Here is a 17,399-nt window from a genome sequence, read left to right on the forward strand (position 1 = left end):
TTCCAGGGATCAACAAGCCTTCCACCCCTGTGTCTGCCCTAATGGCAGCCCCCAGAGGCTCCATGTACAGAACGAAGAGGAGAGCCGAGAGTGGGCATCCCTGCCTGACCCCAGACGAGAGGTCAAAAACGTCACCTAAGTGACTATTTACACTAACTCGACACCCCGCTCCGACATATAAAGTACGGATCCATCCTATAAACTTCTCCCCAAATCCTAATCTACCTAACACCCTGAATAGAAAAGATCTATTCACGCGATCAAAAGCTTTCGCCTGATCTAGCGCTGCTACCATTAAAGGCAGCCCTCTATCTTCAACCCAAGCGATGGAATCCCTGATCAACTGTAGGTTCCATCTTATAGAGCGGCCCTCTACCCCGCACGTCTGATCCTCGTGGACGACGTAGGGAAGGGCTGTGCGCAACCGGTCTGCTAAAACCTTTGCAAGAATCTTGTAATCTACGCACAGCATGGTCAATGGCCGCAAGTTGCCACGGTCAGTTGCTTCCCCCTTCTTATAAAGAAGTGACAGCACACCAACAGCCATTGATCCCCCCGGGACCCCCGTCTCAAGGATGGCCTTCAAGACTTTGAGAACCACTGGTCCAAGTATACCCCAAAACTTGAGGTAAAACTCAGCCGGCAGCCCATCCATCCCAGGCACCTTCCCTTTTCCCATCCTCCTAAGAGCGCTCTCAACCTCTTCTAGTGAGATCTGGGCCTCCATCACGTCTCTAATGTCCTCTGGCAACCGCCGGGACAAGTGTTCTAAAAACACGTTTCCCTGCTCTACATCTATTTCCCTTTCCTTAAATAAACCTTGGAAATGATCAGTTGTCACCCTGACCATTTCCTCTGGTTTACTTACTATACTACCATTTTCTTCCCTAACTCCATGCATTACCTTCCTACTCTGCCTGGCCCTAACCGACTTAAAGAACATAGCGGAACAAGTCTCATTATGTTCTAGAAAGCCACTATGCGCACGCTCCAGGAAAGCTCGAGCCTTCTGCTCCTGCAGCTCCCTGAGCTGCACCTTTAGGGCTGCGAATCTCTCCCAGTCAATCGACCCGCCGAGGTTGCCTGCCTCGTACTCGAGTTCAATTAACCTTTGGATACGATCCACCTCCCTCCCTCCTTTCCTCCCTTTTTTTCCTTCTACAATATCCTATTATAAAAGCCCTAATCCTCACCTTAACTAAATCCCACCACTCTAACACCCACTCGCACATGGACCGGAGGCCGTCAAGCCTCCGAAAGAAACAAAAAAATGCGTCAATGAAAGCCTGCTCCTCCAGTATATCCCGATCTAACTTCCAGTACCCCCTACCGAAGAGGCAGACTGGCGACCCCACCTGCAGGAACACCCCGTCGTGATCCGTGAAGAAAACAGGCAACAGCCGCCCAGACAACTGACCCAAAGACCTAGACACAAAAATGTAGTCGAGCCTCCGCGCAACCCCCCTGGAGTTGCACCATGTAGGACCGACCATTGCCGGAGTAGTGTGCAAGCCACCATCAACCAGACCATGGCAAGCCATTAGCCCAGAGATGGCACCTGCACTGCTATCACCGCCTACCCCTAAATCTATATTAAAGTCTCCTCCTATCACCAAGTGCCTGTTTGTAACACACAGGGGCGCCAGACAGTCCACCATCTCCCTCCTGTCTGCCGCCACCTGTGGCCCATACACCCCAATTAACCTATATCTAGCTTCTCTAAACTTAACATCTATCCCCAAAACTCTACCCTGCATTATTACAAAAGTGTTCTCTATTTTAACCTCTCTATGCCCACACAAAATCCCTACTCCTGTTGAGTGCACCCCTCCTATGCCCCAAAAAGATTCCCCCTTATCCCACTCCCTCTTAAATCTACACACATCCCCACCATCCCTCAGGTGAACCTCCTGTAAAAAACAGAAATCAAACCCCACACCCTCTAAATAACAAAAAACCGCCCTCCTTTTAACATTATTCCTTAACCCCCTAACATTTAGACTAAAAAAAGAAACAGAACTATTCATTTAATTATTTACAACAAACAAAAAAAAAAAAAAAAAAGAAAAACCAGGAGACTTACCCGATGCTCCCCTGGTCCATCTCCACCGGCGGGGACGTCCTCTCCTCTCCTGACGCCCCCCCGTCCTCCATCCCAACCCATGACCCAGGCAGTGTGTTGGGTCCTCCCTCCCCACCCACCATCCCCACTCCCTGTTTGCCTCGGGGCTGCATGTAGGGGACCCCATCTCCCCAAACAGGAGTTGGGATCCCTCTAGCAAACAGCCCACCGACCCCTGGAGTCATCCATTAAAATGCAAGGGGCTGAGGCAAACCGGGAGGACAAATTACCCTCCCCCCGCCACTCTCTTAGCCCCCCCCCCTCCCCCTCCACACCCCCCTCCCTCTCACTTCCTGCCAAGCTCCCCCTCTTTATCCCTTTCTTCTTTGGTAAAGGAGGTAGCGGGGAGACACAACGTCCCATCCCCGCTAACTCCTCCACCAAATCCCTCATTTCGACCTCGAGGAAGCCTGGCAGGCTGTCCCCCCACTCCTTCCCCCCATCTCCCTCCTCCCACCCCCACTCCTCCCTCCTTCTCCGTCACTGTCCCCGTTCCCTCTTCCACTCCTTCTCGTACCACTGTCCTCTTCTCAGCTCCTCCACCTTCTTCCGCCCCCTTTTTCTTCTCTCCTTCTGTTCCATTCTTTTCTTCTCCTCGCCTCTTTCTTCCCACCTCATCCTTCTTCCCATCTTCTTCCTGCGCCGTCTTTTCCCCTGTGCCATCCATGCAATCCGCACGCGTCCTTTCTTTCCTCCCCCCATCCCCCGCTCCCCCCCAGCTGCAGACGCGTATGACCTGTGATGAGCCGGGCAATCACGCCACAGGTGTACTTTCGAGCCACACCCGTGGCAAGCCTTGGGCTCGTCACACTCCTTGGCCTCGTGCTCTTCCGACCCACAAAAACAACATTTCTTGGCGCTGCACGAGGCCAGGATATGGCCGTAGGCCATACAACGCCTGCAGAACGGGGGCTGACGTGCATAGTAGAGTGTTCCCCTGTCAGCCCCCAGGGAGAACATCGCCGGAGGATGGAGGTAGCCATCCACACTCTTTGGGGACTCCCTGAGTAACGCCTGGAACCCTCTCCTCCCGTTCCAGAAACCCAGGGAGTCCCTGAGGTACCTCGCTGAGGAGACATTGTCCATGTACCTCCCCAGAAAGGCCCTCACCTCTTCATCTTTCACATGCGGATTGTACATGGTTACGGTGACCACCCTGAAGTTGTTCTTCGCCAGGCTGGTCACCGCATAATGGCACAGGGGTCCCGTTTTCTCCGCTTCCTTTGCCATCTTCAATAAATCATCATGTTTCTCCTCTTTGTGAAACGTCACATCGAAAGCCTTCTCATTCGGGTTCCCTTGAAGGCAGAGTACTTCCTTCACCTCTATCCTGAGGCATCCCATCAATATAGTCCTTCCAAAAGTTTCCCTGCCCCAAGGTTCCATCTCCTTTTCAGTCCATGAAAATCTTACGGTATTTGCTATACCAATCCCCGGAACCGACCAGGTTTGCTTGTTTGTATTCATTTTCCTTCAAAAAAAAGCTCTCTTCAGAAAGAAGCTTCAACCTAAAATTAAAACATCTTAAACCAAAAAGGTGGAGCAACTAAAGGTGTTAACTCTCCACATCTATCAAGACAACTGGAGCACTGGGCCAGACACTCTTAAAGAGAACCTGGACCAGGTCAGGTGAAACACCTTCCCACTAACGAGATGGACAAGCCAGCACAGATGTAACACATACTGACTAACGAGGTGACACCAATCAGTGCGTGCTACGTGCTAACTAGCTATACGTGCTAACAAGCTGGACGTGCTAACGAAGTGACACCAATCAGTGCGTCCTACGTGCTAACGAAGTGACACCAATCAGTGCACTGAAGACACATTTCCGTTGAACGCATTCAGTTGTACAGACTAGGTATCCCCCTTTCCTACGTGCTAAAGTCCAACCTCAAAACATAAATGGAAAAACGAAAGCCTGTAACACTTTCCCCCTAAAAACAACAAATATATCCTATCTTGTTGTTGGAAAAGTTTGCGCACCACCAACAGAAAATAACTTCCATTTCACATATTCTACTACAATACTTCACCTTCTACAATATAAACATGGTGTCTACTGGCTGTCAACAATTAAAAACAATAAAAAAAACATTTATTTCTAAATAATAATATACAATCGCATCTTTTCTTTTTCTTTCTATAGAATCCTTAAACTCACTTGCTTCTAGAACTCTCGTCCCCTTGGAAAGAGCCCAAACAAAACTAATCTCCAATACGGCAAAAACTTAAGTCAAAATAAATTGTGATGCACTGGCTAAAAGCAAAACACAAAACTTTTTGACTGCCCAACCTTGAGACAATCAGCAACCAAATACTCCTTCTACAATGTTAAAACCTTCTACATTGTGACATCATTAAAATACTCTTTCTACAATGTTTGATATCATGAAAAAACTCCTTCATGCATGTATTTTCTGATGTTTAATCAGATATATTTTTTATCAGAGTATCACAGCTATAAGATTTATCTCCTGTATGCGTTCTCTGGTGTGATATCAGGTGGCTTGACTGAGTAAAACTTTTCCCACATTGAGTACAGCTATGAGGTTTCTCTCCTGTGTGTGTTCTCTGGTGTGCTATCAAGTGGCTTGACTGAGTAAAATGCTTCCCACATTGATCACAGCTATAGGGTTTTTCTCCTGTGTGTGTTCTCTGGTGTTTCTTCAGATGGCTAGATTGAACAAAACTCTTCCCACATTGAGTACAGCAATAAGGTTTTTCTCCTGTGTGTGTTCTCTGGTGTATCTTCAGTTCCCCAGATTGAACAAAACTCTTCCCACATTGAGTACAGCTATAAGGTTTCTCTCCTGTGTGTGTTCTCTGGTGTTTCTTAAGATGGCTAGATTGAACAAAACACTTCCCACATTGAGTACAGCTATAAGGTTTCTCTCCTGTGTGTCTTCTCTGGTGTATCTTCAGATGGCTAGATGTAAAAAAAAAAATCCCACATTGAGTACAACTATAGGGGTTCTCTCCTGTGTGTGTTCTCTGGTGAAGAGTCAGATTGCTCGACCTTGCAAAACTCTTCCCACATTCATCACAGCTGTACGGTTTCTCTCCTGTGTGTATCCTCTGGTGTGATATCAGGCTGCTTAGCTGAGTAAAACTCTTCCCACATTGATCACAGACATAAGGTTTCTCTCCTGTGTGTGTTCTCTGGTGAAGAGTCAGATTGCTCGACCTTGCAAAACTCTTCCCACATTCACCACAGCTGTACGGTTTCTCTCCTGTGTGTATTCTCTGGTGTGATATTAGGGTGCATAGCTGAGTAAAACTCTTCCCACATTGAACACAGCTATAAGGTTTCTCTCCTGTGTGTATTCTCTGGTGTGATATTAGGTTGCATTGCTGAGTAAACCTCTTCCCACATTGATCACAGCAATATGGTTTCTCTCCTGTGTGTGTTCTTTGGTGTACAATAAGTTGGCTTGATGTATCAAAACTCTTCCCACATTGAGTACAGCAATAAGGTTTCTCTAAAGTGTGGATTCTCTGATGAATTTTAATGCCTGCTGATGAGGTGAATCTTTTCCCACAGTCAGAGCAGCAATGAGATTTCTTTCCCGTGGGTGTCTGCTGGTGTTTCTTGAGGAGTTCTGATCTAGAGAGACTCTTCTCTGCCTTGTCAGCATCATGAGGTTGTTGAGGCTCCCAAGAGGACCCATGGTAGACGGTTCTCTCTCCTGTGTGAATGACAAAGTCATACAGATGGTTAAAGGCCCACAACAGCAGAAATCCTCTGTAAAAGGTGATGTACAACATCATGGCTACGCTGTTGGCAACAATTGACGGCTGTAATGAATGTAATGATTATTTGACATTTGTCTTAAAATGAGCAACAATAGTCATATTGTGTCTTGTTTTCAAATGAGTAGTAACATGTAAGTTTGTAGACTAGAAATAAGTTATTCATGTTGTTGAAACTCTAAGCAGTGTGCCAGACAACTTTTGGTCTGCAAAAATTGTATGTAGTATATCTGCCTGGAGCAAAAATAGTGAGCAAAGTTTTTCGTCTTTCACAATGTATTCTGAATGGGGGAAACTCAGGGGAGTAACCTCCATTTCCAGGTTGCTAATGAATGCATTTCACGCTTTGGATTATAATTGTCAGGCTCTTTTGAATGTCCTGTTAATATAATGTTTGTGTACATCATCGCAAATCAACCGCTTTGTACTTAAAAAACACTTCAACCAGTAAAATGCTCTTTGACTTTTTCATCAGCCTGACAATGAGAGTTTGTACACTGTTTGCCAAATTGGCAGTTTGCATAGATCTACTGTAGGACCCATAACTTCACCTAACAACAAATATAGGAAAACAGCTGTGTTGTACAATAGCCTATCCATCAAGGAACAGTTCTCTACACATTATGAGCAAAGTATCTCTGTGTGCAAACAGACCAACGAGACCCTACAGTATATCAAGCAGACAATAACATTATAAACAACAATTTGTTAGGGATGTTGGATCCAACGTGGAACATTTGCACACAGAGATACTTTGCTCATAATGTGTAGAGAACTGTTCCTTGGATATCCAAGATGGCGTAGCAGTAAGTCGTCCTGTCGTGTCGTGTCCCTGTATATTTTGTTTATATTTTGTTTATTTTTCGTTTTTTACATATTTTTCATTTTTTTACATAGCTATCCCTTTAAAAACATTTTGCTAAACCTAAGCTTCCAAATACGCTGGATCTTCACAACTAGCTATCTAGCTAAACCGCAACCCTGGATGATTACCCCTGGCTAGCGTTTCCACCCACTTAGCTTGAAGCTAGCCCGGCCTGCGCTACCACCGTAGCATACTCCTGAGCTACAATACCCGGGCCCACGACCGGTCTATCGATGTCACCGCATGAAGAGGAATAAACAGACTCACCCCATCGCGACGTCCCCCAAAGGCTAACTCTCTAGCCCTCGCTATCTCCCTGCTTGCTAATTCGGCCCGCTAACTGCTAGCTTGTCCAGCTCCGGTCCGCTAACTGCTACCTTGTCTAGCCCGGGCCTACAAACTGTTAGCTTGTTAGCACAGGCCTGCTAACCGCCTGAATCGCCGCGTCCCAAACGCCCACCGGACCCATATTTACTTTCTATCTCTTTTGACTTTTAATTTGTTTATACCTTCCGGAAACCTGCCTCACCCAATGTGATACGGAATCGCTATTATTTTTTATTTATTTTTAGAACACACTCAAGAACCTCCAGAAGCTAACCAGCTAACTAGCTACAAGCTATTTAGTCATGGTTCGTTTTTTTAACCTGGATAACACTCGCCAGTCCAGCTTCCCTTCCCCATCCACCGCTGCCCCCTGGACACTGATCTCTTGGCTACATAGCTGATGCACGCTGGACTGTCCATAAATCACGGTACTCCATTCTGCTTGTTTGTTTTATCTGTTGGCCCCGTTGCCTAGTCTACGCCATTTTACCTGCTGTTGTTGTGCTAGCTGATTAGCTGTTGTCTCACCTACTGTTTTAGCTAGCTTTCCCAATTCAACACCTGTGATTACTGTATGCCTCGCTGTATGTCTCTCTCAAATGTCAATATGCCTTGTATACTGTTGTTCAGGTTAGTTATCATTGTTTTAGTTCACAATGGAGCCCCTAGTTCCACTCTTCATACCCCTGATAACGCCTTTGTCCCACCTCCCACACATGCGGTGACCTCACCCATTACTACCAGCATGTCCAGAGATACAACCTCTCTCATCATCACCCAGTGCCTGGGCTTACCTCCGCTGTACCCGCACCCCACCATACCCCTGTCTGCGCATTATGCCCTGAATATATTCTACCATGCCCAGAAACCTGCTCCTCTTATTCTGTCCCCAACGCTCTAGGCGACCAGTTTTGATAGCCTTTAGCCGCACCCTCATACTACTCCTTCTCTGTTCCGCGGGTGATGTGGAGGTAAACCCAGGCCCTGCATGTCCCCAGGCACCCTCATTTGTTGACTTCTGTGTTCGAAAAAGCCTTGGTTTCATGCATGTCAACATCAGAAGCCTCCTCCCTAAGTTTGTCTTACTCACTGCTTTAGCACACTCTGCTAACCCTGATGTCCTTGCTGTGTCTGAATCCTGGCTCAGGAAGGCCACCAAAAATTCAGAGATTTCCATACCCAACTATAACATCTTCCGTCAAGATAGAACTGCCAAAGGGGGAGGAGTTGCAGTTTACTGCAGAGATGGCCTGCAAAGTAATGTCATACTTTCCAGGTCCATACCCAAACAGTTCAAACTACTAATTTTGAAAATTACTCTCTCCAGAAATAAGTCTCTCACGGTTGCCGCCTGCTACCGACCCCCCTCAGCTCCCAGCTGTGCCCTGGACACCATTTGTGAATTGATCGCCCCCCATCTAGCTTCAGAGTTTGTTCTGTTAGGTGACCTAAACTGGGATATGCTTAACACCCCGCCAGTCCTACAATCTAAGCTAGATGCCCTCAATCTCACACAAATCATCAAGGAACCCACCAGGTACAACCCCAACTCTGTAAACAAGGGCACCCTCATAGACGTCATCCTGACCAACTGGCCCTCCAAATACACCTCCGCTGTCTTCAACCAGGATCTCAGCGATCACTGCCTCATTGCCTGTATCCGCTACGGAGCCGCAGTCAAACGACCACCCCTCATCACTGTCAAACGCTCCCTAAAACACTTCTGTGAGCAGGCCTTTCTAATCGACCTGGCCCGGGTATCCTGGAAGGACATTGACCTCATCCCGTCAGTTGAGGATGCCTGGTCATTCTTTAAAAGTAACTTCCTCACCATTTTAGATAAGCATGCTCCGTTCAAAAAATGCAGAACTAAGAACAGATACAGCCCTTGGTTCACCCCAGACCTGACTGCCCTCGACCAGCACAAAAACATCCTGTGGCGGACTGCAATAGCATCGAATAGTCCCCGTGATATGCAACTGTTCAGGGAAGTCCGGAACCAATACACGCAGTCAGTCAGGAAAGCTAAGGCCAGCTTCTTCAGGCAGAAGTTTGCATCCTGTAGCTCCAACTCCAAAAAGTTCTGGGACACTGTGAAGTCCATGGAGAACAAGAGCACCTCCTCCCAGCTGCCCACTGCACTGAGGCTAGGTAACACGGTCACCACTGATAAATCCATGATTATCGAAAACTTCAATAAGCATTTCTCAACGGCTGGCCATGCCTTCCGCCTGGCTACTTCAACCTCGGCCAACAGCTCCGCCCCCCCCGCAGCTCCTCGCCCAAGCCTCTCCAGGTTCTCCTTTACCCAAATCCAGATAGCAGATGTTCTGAAAGAGCTGCAAAACCTGGACCCGTACAAATCAGCTGGGCTTGACAATCTGGACCCTCTATTTCTGAAACTATCTGCCACCATTGTCGCAACCCCTATTACCAGCCTGTTCAACCTCTCTTTCATCTCGTCTGAGATCCCCAAGGATTGGAAAGCTGCCGCAGTCATCCCCCTCTTCAAAGGGGGAGACACCCTGGACCCAAACTGTTACAGACCTATATCCATCCTGCCCTGCCTATCTAAGCTCTTCGAAAGCCAAGTCAACAAACAGGTCACTGACCATCTCGAATCCCACCGTACCTTCTCCGCTGTGCAATCTGGTTTCCGAGCCGGTCATGGGTGCACCTCAGCCACACTCAAGGTACTAAACGACATCATAACCGCCATCGATAAAAGACAGTACTGTGCAGCCGTCTTCATCGACCTTGCCAAGGCTTTCGACTCTGTCAATCACCATATTCTTATCGGCAGACTCAGTAGCCTCGGTTTTTCGGATGACTGCCTTGCCTGGTTCACCAATTACTTTGCAGACAGAGTTCAGTGTGTCAAATCGGAGGGCATGCTGTCCGGTCCTCTGGCAGTCTCTATGGGGGTGCCACAGGGTTCAATTCTCGGGCCGACTCTTTTCTCTGTGTATATCAATGATGTTGCTCTTGCTGCGGGCGATTCCCCGATCCACCTCTACGCAGACGACACCATTCTATATACTTTCGGCCCGTCTTTGGACACTGTGCTATCTAACCTCCAAACAAGCTTCAATGCCATACAACACTCCTTCCGTGGCCTCCAACTGCTCTTAAACGCTAGTAAAACCAAATGCATGCTTTTCAACCGGTCGCTGCCTGCACCTGCATGCCCGACTAGCATCACCACCCTGGATGGTTCCGACCTAGAATATGTGGACATCTATAAGTACCTAGGTGTCTGGCTAGACTGCAAACTCTCCTTCCAGACTCATATCAAACATCTCCAATCGAAAATCAAATCAAGAGTCGGCTTTCTATTCCGCAACAAAGCCTCCTTCACTCAAGCCGCCAAGCTTACCCTAGTAAAACTGACTATCCTACCGATCCTCGACTTCGGCGATGTCATCTACAAAATGGCTTCCAACACTCTACTCAGCAAACTGGATGCAGTCTATCACAGTGCCATCCGTTTTGTCACTAAAGCACCTTATACTACCCACCACTGCGACTTGTATGCTCTAGTCGGCTGGCCCTCGCTACATATTCGTCGCCAGACCCACTGGCTCCAGGTCATCTACAAGTCTATGCTAGGTAAAGCTCCGCCTTATCTCAGCTCACTGGTCACGATGGCAACACCCATCCGTAGCACGCGCTCCAGCAGGTGTATCTCACTGATCATCCCTAAAGCCAACACCTCATTTGGCCGCCTTTCGTTCCAGTACTCTGCTGCCTGTGACTGGAACGAATTGCAAAAATCGCTGAAGTTGGAGACTTATCTCCCTCACCAACTTCAAACATCAGCTATCTGAGCAGCTAACCGATCGCTGCAGCTGTACATAGTCTATTGGTAAATAGCCCACCCTTTTCACCTACCTCATCCCCGTACTGTTTTTATTTATTTACTTTTCTGCTCTTCTGCACACCAATATCTCTACCTGTACATGACCATCTGATGTTTTATCACTCCAGTGTTAATCTGCAAAATTGTAATTATTTGCCTACCTCCTCATGCCTTTTGCACACATTGTATATAGACCCCCCCTTCGTTTTCTACTGTGTTATTGACTTGTTAATTGTTTACTCCATGTGTAACTCTTTGTTGTATGCTCACACTGCTATGCTTTATCTTGGCCAGGTCGCAGTTGCAAATGAGAACTTGTTCTCAACTAGCCTACCTGGTTAAATAAAGGTGAAATAAAAAAAAATAAAAAAACATGGCATAACTGTCTTGACCAGAGTAATGAATGAAGAAGCACTTTGATTGTTGTTGCATGTCGTGATGTTTGTCATTTGACTGGCATTCAGAAACTGATTTCCTGGATATTCTGATGATAGCTGTTTAGTTACAGTCACATGTTCAACTACAGTATTAAGAATTATGTGTAATTATTAAAGAACTGCGTTAATGACAGTATCGATTTGAGTGTTGTCAATAAAGCTACTATTTAAAAATATATATTTCACCTTTATTTCACCAGGTAGGCTAGATGAGAACAAGTTCTCAACTGCAACCTGGCCAAGATAAAGCAAAGCAGTGCGACAAAAACAACAGAGTTACAAGTGAGAAACAAAAGTACAGTCAATAACACAATAGAAAAATCTATATACAGTGTGCAAATGGAGTACGAAGGTAAGGCAATAAATAGGCCATAGTAGCGAAGTATTAAACAATTTAACACTAGTGATAGATGTGCAAGTAGAAATACTGGTGTGCAAAAGAGCACAAAAAAAATCTATAAAAACATGGGGATGAGGTAGGCAGTTGGATGGGCTATCAGCAATTGGTCGGTAAGCTGCTCAGATAGCTGATTCTTAAAGTTAGTGAGGGAGATATGTCTCCAACTTCAGCGATTTTTGCAATTCGTTGCAGTCATTGGCAGCAGAGAACTGGAAGGAAATGCGGCCAAAGTAGGTGCTGGCTTTGGGGATGACCAGTGAGATATACCTCCTGGAGCACGTGCTATGGGTGGGTGTTGCTATGGTGACCAGTGAGCTGAGTGAAGGCGGCCTAGCAAAGACTTATAGATGACCTGGAGCCAGTTGGTTTGGCGACGAACACGTAGCGAGGGCCAGCCGACGAAAGCATACAGGTCCTAGTGGTGGGTGGTATATGGGGCTTTGGTAACAAAATGGATGGCACTGTGATAGATTTCATCCAGTTTGCTGAGTAGAGTGTTGGGAGGCTATTTTGAAAATGACATCGCCACAGTCAAGGATCGGTAGGATAAGTTTTACGAGGGTATGTTTGGCAGCGTGAGTGAAGGTAGCTTTGATGCGAAATAGGAAGACTTAATTTTGGATTGGAAATGCTTAATATTAGTCTGGAAGGAGAGTTTACAGTCTAGCCAAACACCTAGGTATTTATAGTTGTCCACATATTCTAAGTTAAAACCATCCAGAGTAGTGGTGCTGGGGGGGGCAGCGATCGGTTGAAGAGCATACATTTCGTTTTGCTAGCGTTTAAGAGCAGTTGGAGGCCATGGATGGAGTGTTGAATGGCACTGAAGCGCGTTTGGAGGTTTGTTAACACAGTGTCCAAAGAAGGGCCAGATGTATACAGAATGGTGTTACCTGCGTAGAGGTGGATCAAGGAATCACCCGCAGCAAGAGCAACATCGTTGGTATATACAAAGAAAAGAGTCGGTCTGAGATTTGAACCCTGTGGTACCTCCATAGACTGCTAGAGGTCCGGAGAAAGGGCCCTCCGATTTGACACACTGAACTCTGTCTGAGAAGTAGTTGGTGAACCAGGGGAGTCAGTCATTTGAAAAACGAAGGCTGTTGAGTCTGCCGATAAGAATATGGTGATTGACAAAGTCGAAAGCCTTGGCTAGGTTGATGAAGACGGCTGCACAGTACTGTCTTTTATCAATAGCTGTTACATCGTTTAGTACCTTGAGCGTGGCTGAGGTGCAGCCGTGACCAGCTCGGAAACTGGATTGCACAGCGGAGAAGGCATGGTGGGATTCAAAATGGTCAGTGATCTATTTGTTAACTTGACTTTCGAAGACTTTAGAATGGCAGGGCAGGATGGATATAGGTCTGTAATAGTTTGGGTCTACAGTGCCACCCACTTTAAAGAGGGGGATGACCGCGGAAGCGTTCCAATCTTTAGGAATCTCGGACGATACGAAAGAGAGGTTGAACAGACTAGTAATAGGGGTTGCCACAATGGCGGAGGATAATTTTAGAAAGAGAGGGTCCAGATTGTCTAGCCCAGCTGATTTGTACAGGTCCAGGTTTTGCAACTCTTTCAGAACATCAGCTATCTGGATTTGGGTGAAGGAGAAGCTGGGGAGGCTTGGGGAAGTAGCTGCAGGGCGTGGGGAGCTGTTTCCTAGCCTCAGTTAGAGCTACAGGGTGCAAATTTCTGTTTGAAAAAGCAAGCCTTTGCTTTCCTAACTGACTGTGTGTATCGGTTCCCGACTTCTCTGAAAAGTTGCACATCGCAGAGAGTATTCAATGTTTTTGTGCTGGTCGAGGGCAGTCAGGTCTGGAGTGAACCAAGGGCTATATCTGTTCTTAGTTCTACATTTTTGAAAGGGCATGCTTATTTAAGGTGGTGAGGAAATTACAATTAAAGAACAACCAGGCATCCCCTACTGACAGGATTAGGTCAATATCCTTCCAGGATACCCGGGCCAGGTCGATTAGAAAGGCCTGCTTGCAGAAGTGTTTTAGGGAGCGTTTGACAATGATGAGGGGTAGTCGTTTGACCGCGGACCCCTAACGGATGCAGGCAATGAGGCAGTGATCGCTGAGATCCTGATTGAAAACAGCAGAGGTGTATTTGGAGGGCAAGTTGGTCAGGATAATATCTATGAGGGTGCCCATGTTTACAGATTTAGGGCTTTACCTGGTGGGTTCCTTGATAATTTGGGCATCTAGCTTGAATTGTAGGATGGCCAGGGTGTTAACCTCACTAGGGTAGGGGGCACTATTTTCACCTCCGTATGAAAAGCAAACTTGGTAGATTTAGATAGAAAACACTTTACAAAACTGTTATGATAAATAATGTCTGTGAGTATAACAGAACTTATATGACAGGCGAAAACATGAGAAAAATCCATCCAGGAAGTGGGATTTTTATATTTTTGCAGTTTTCTTTTGAATGCCTATACAGATTCGATTGACTTAGGACTCAAATTGCACTTCCTATGGCATCCACTAGATGTCAGTCTTTAGAAATGGTTTCAGGCTTGTATTCTGAAAAATGAGAGTAAGACCACTCTGAATGAGTGGCCCATTCAGTGTCCCAGAGATTTTTCTTGTGTGAGACCGAGAGAGCGCCTTTCTTGTTTACCTTTTATATTGACGACGTTATTGTCCGGTTGAAATATTATCTATTATTTAGGCTAAAAACAACCTGAGGATTCATTATAAACATCGTTTGACATGTTTCTATGAACTTTACTGATACTTTTCGTCTGGCTGTTGTGATTGCTTTTGAGCCTGTGGATTACTGAACAAAACATGTGAACCAAACAGAGGTTTTTGGATATAAAGAGACTTTATCGAACAAAACTAACATTTATTAAGTAAATGGTAGTCTTGGGAGGGCAACGATATGAAGATCATCAAAGGTAAGTGATTAATATTATTGCTATTTCTGACTTGTGTAACTCCTCTACTTGGCTGGTAACTGTTTGTAATGATTTGTCTGCTGGGCGCTGATCTCAGATAATTGCATGGTATGCTTTCACCTTAAGCCTTTTTGAAACCTGACACTGTGGTTGGATTAACAAGAAGTTAATCTTTAAACAGATGTATAACACTTGTATGTTTCATGAATTTTTATAATGAGTATTTCTGTTTTTGAATTTGGCACTCTGCAATTTCACTGGATGTTGGCTATGTGGGATGGTAGCGTCCCACACCCCCTAGAGAGGTTAAGCATATCCCAGTTTCGGTCACCTAACAGAACAAACTCTGAAGATAGATGGGGGGCAATAAATTCACATATGGTGTCCAGGGCACAGCTGGGAGCTGAGGGGGTCTGTAACACACTGCAACAGGGAGAGTCTTAATTTTTAAAATTAGAAGCTCGAACTGTTTATTTATTGCCCCCCTGTTTGGGCAAGAAAATGACTCTTGGTTGACCAATATGTATTTTAGTTGGGGACAGCACTGGAACATGATTCTGGGGCTCTCGAGTGGCACAGCAGATACTGCATCTCAGTGCTTGAGGTGTCACTACAGACACCCTGGTCCAAATCCAGGCTGTATCACAAACGGCCGTGGTTGGGAGTCCCATAGGGGGGCGCACAATTGGCCCAGCGTTGTCCAGGGTAGGCAGTCATTGTAAATAAGAATTTGTTCTTAACTGACTTGCCTAGTTAAATTTAAATAAATAAATAAATAAAAGTGTTTCATGACAAACCATTTTTTTTTATACGCCAAGGCACCAACTTTGAGAAGGGTTTAAAACAAAGGTTTCAAAACAATTTATGAATGTAATTGAATCTAGGTATGTCTTGCCTTTAATGTAAGGGCATGAAAAAACATTGGCTGAATATTATACAATGACGTATCAACCTCGCTAATAATTTGACCCCCACAGGAAATCTACATGGGCAATGATAGAACATACTATATAGCTGAGAAACCTGGTTAAACTATCATTATGACATCATGGATGGCCAGTCCTTGTATTGATAGTGTAGTGAATTCTGGGGGTAGCCCTGAGCTGAACTCAAACCTGGGTCCAGCGACTGTCAAGCCAACACCTTATAACTGTTACGCCAAGATGTCTGAACTTCTTGACAGGTCGCTAGGTGTTAGGTTACAGTTGCTACAATAGCTCTCTCTATGAATGTGAGAGTGGTTACACCTCTCCTTCTCCCATCCCTCAGCTGTTTACCAAACCAAGTCTCTGGACTGCCATTTTGTTGCTGTTTAAAAAAAACACACAACCCAGCAATCTGCAGTTCAAACAATAACAAATCTGTCATTCCACCACTGTTCTGGTAATAAAATGATTATGGGGTTGGAGAAATGTAACTACAGACAGACAGACCTATGGATGCAAGGACTGACCATCCATGATATCAACATTATAGTATTAACCATGTTGATGCGATACAGTGTTGATTTACATGGTTTCTAAACATTATAGTAAAAAAAGCTTATTTGGGGTTCTGATGGGGTACAACAGTTGAACTAAGCTCATGAGGCATGTGTTATACGTGTTATATTCTTCAAGAATCAATGGCTATAAATAAATAATTTAAAAGTCACAATATGGATGTAGCAATTGCAGATTTCTGCTTTAACACCTAACATCAGTTCAACTGCAGAGTTTGTGCCTCAGTACTTACTAGTGTTAATCAGGGAACGGTTTCTCAAAACCATCTTATGGCTTAATTCATCGTTAGAACCATTGGATGCCTTAAGATGCGTTTGGGAAACCGCGCCCAGATATCCAGTTTCCTCCTCTTCTTCCTCCTCCTTTTTCGATGTAACAGTCATCTCCTCCTCCTTTTTCGATGTAACAGTCATCTCCTCCTCCTCTTTCACTCTATAAACTGCTTCATCCTCTCCTTTTACTGTAACATCCTCCTCCTCTTTCACTCTGAACATGTCTTCCTCTTCTTTCACAGTAACGGCCTCACCCTCTACTTCTTGTTTTACTGTGATATCCTCCTCTTCATTAGAAGGAGAGTAGTTTAGTGACCGCATGGTCGGGGATGTTAGCTAGGCTAATGCTAACTTAACCAGACCGCTAGCTGAATAATAACAACAAAACCGTAAATATGAAATTAAATCGGATAACTAACCAAGACGACAGAAGTGGGTTTAAAACACAGTGGCTAATATACACTAAAGCGATATATTGGTTCGGCTATTTTGTCTAGCAAGCTACTGAGGTGTCTGACTAACTATTGTTGCTGCTGTTGAAATATGATTTCCGTCCACTAGATTATACGTCACACTAGCAGCATAACCATAAATTCCCACACAGCCATCTGCTGATTGGAGTGGGTAACGCAGTTGAGTAAAATGTATGTTATTTCCAGACAAAAAGTTAAAGGGTAGGAGTCAGGGACGTCACTAGAACTAAAATATTAATTAGCCCCCCCTAAATAAATCAATATCAGTCAATATATTTTTTCTGTGAATTAATTTTTTTCGTCAACCGTTCCATCGCATCTAAACGTTCTACAGGTCCGGCACTTGGAGGCTGCTGCACTCGTGACTGTAGGGCCGGTAGAACGCTGCTGCACCAGAGACTAGTGACTGTTTGACTTTCATGGACCGGGGGAGGCTGCTGCACTCGTGACTGTTAGACTTTCATCAGCAAAGATGGCGGACAGA

The 17,399-nt window shown here is 45.5% G+C and overlaps 1 protein-coding gene across 1 annotated transcript; it reads right to left on the reverse strand.

Annotated features, from left to right (window-relative positions):
- Positions 1-3,140: 3,140 nt before the first annotated feature.
- LOC109875488 (zinc finger protein OZF-like) lies at positions 3,141-16,988 on the reverse strand. The gene is made up of 2 exons (XM_020467816.2): positions 16,403-16,988; positions 3,141-5,811 (listed from the first exon to the last, which is right to left on the reverse strand). The coding sequence occupies exons 1-2, from the start codon at positions 16,761-16,763 to the stop codon at positions 4,550-4,552; spliced, it is 1,623 nt and encodes a 540-aa protein (XP_020323405.2). The 5' UTR covers positions 16,764-16,988; the 3' UTR covers positions 3,141-4,549.
- Positions 16,989-17,399: the final 411 nt, after the last annotated feature.

Source organism: Oncorhynchus kisutch, linkage group LG20, assembly GCF_002021735.2.
Source record: "Oncorhynchus kisutch isolate 150728-3 linkage group LG20, Okis_V2, whole genome shotgun sequence".
NCBI lineage: Eukaryota > Metazoa > Chordata > Actinopteri > Salmoniformes > Salmonidae > Oncorhynchus > Oncorhynchus kisutch.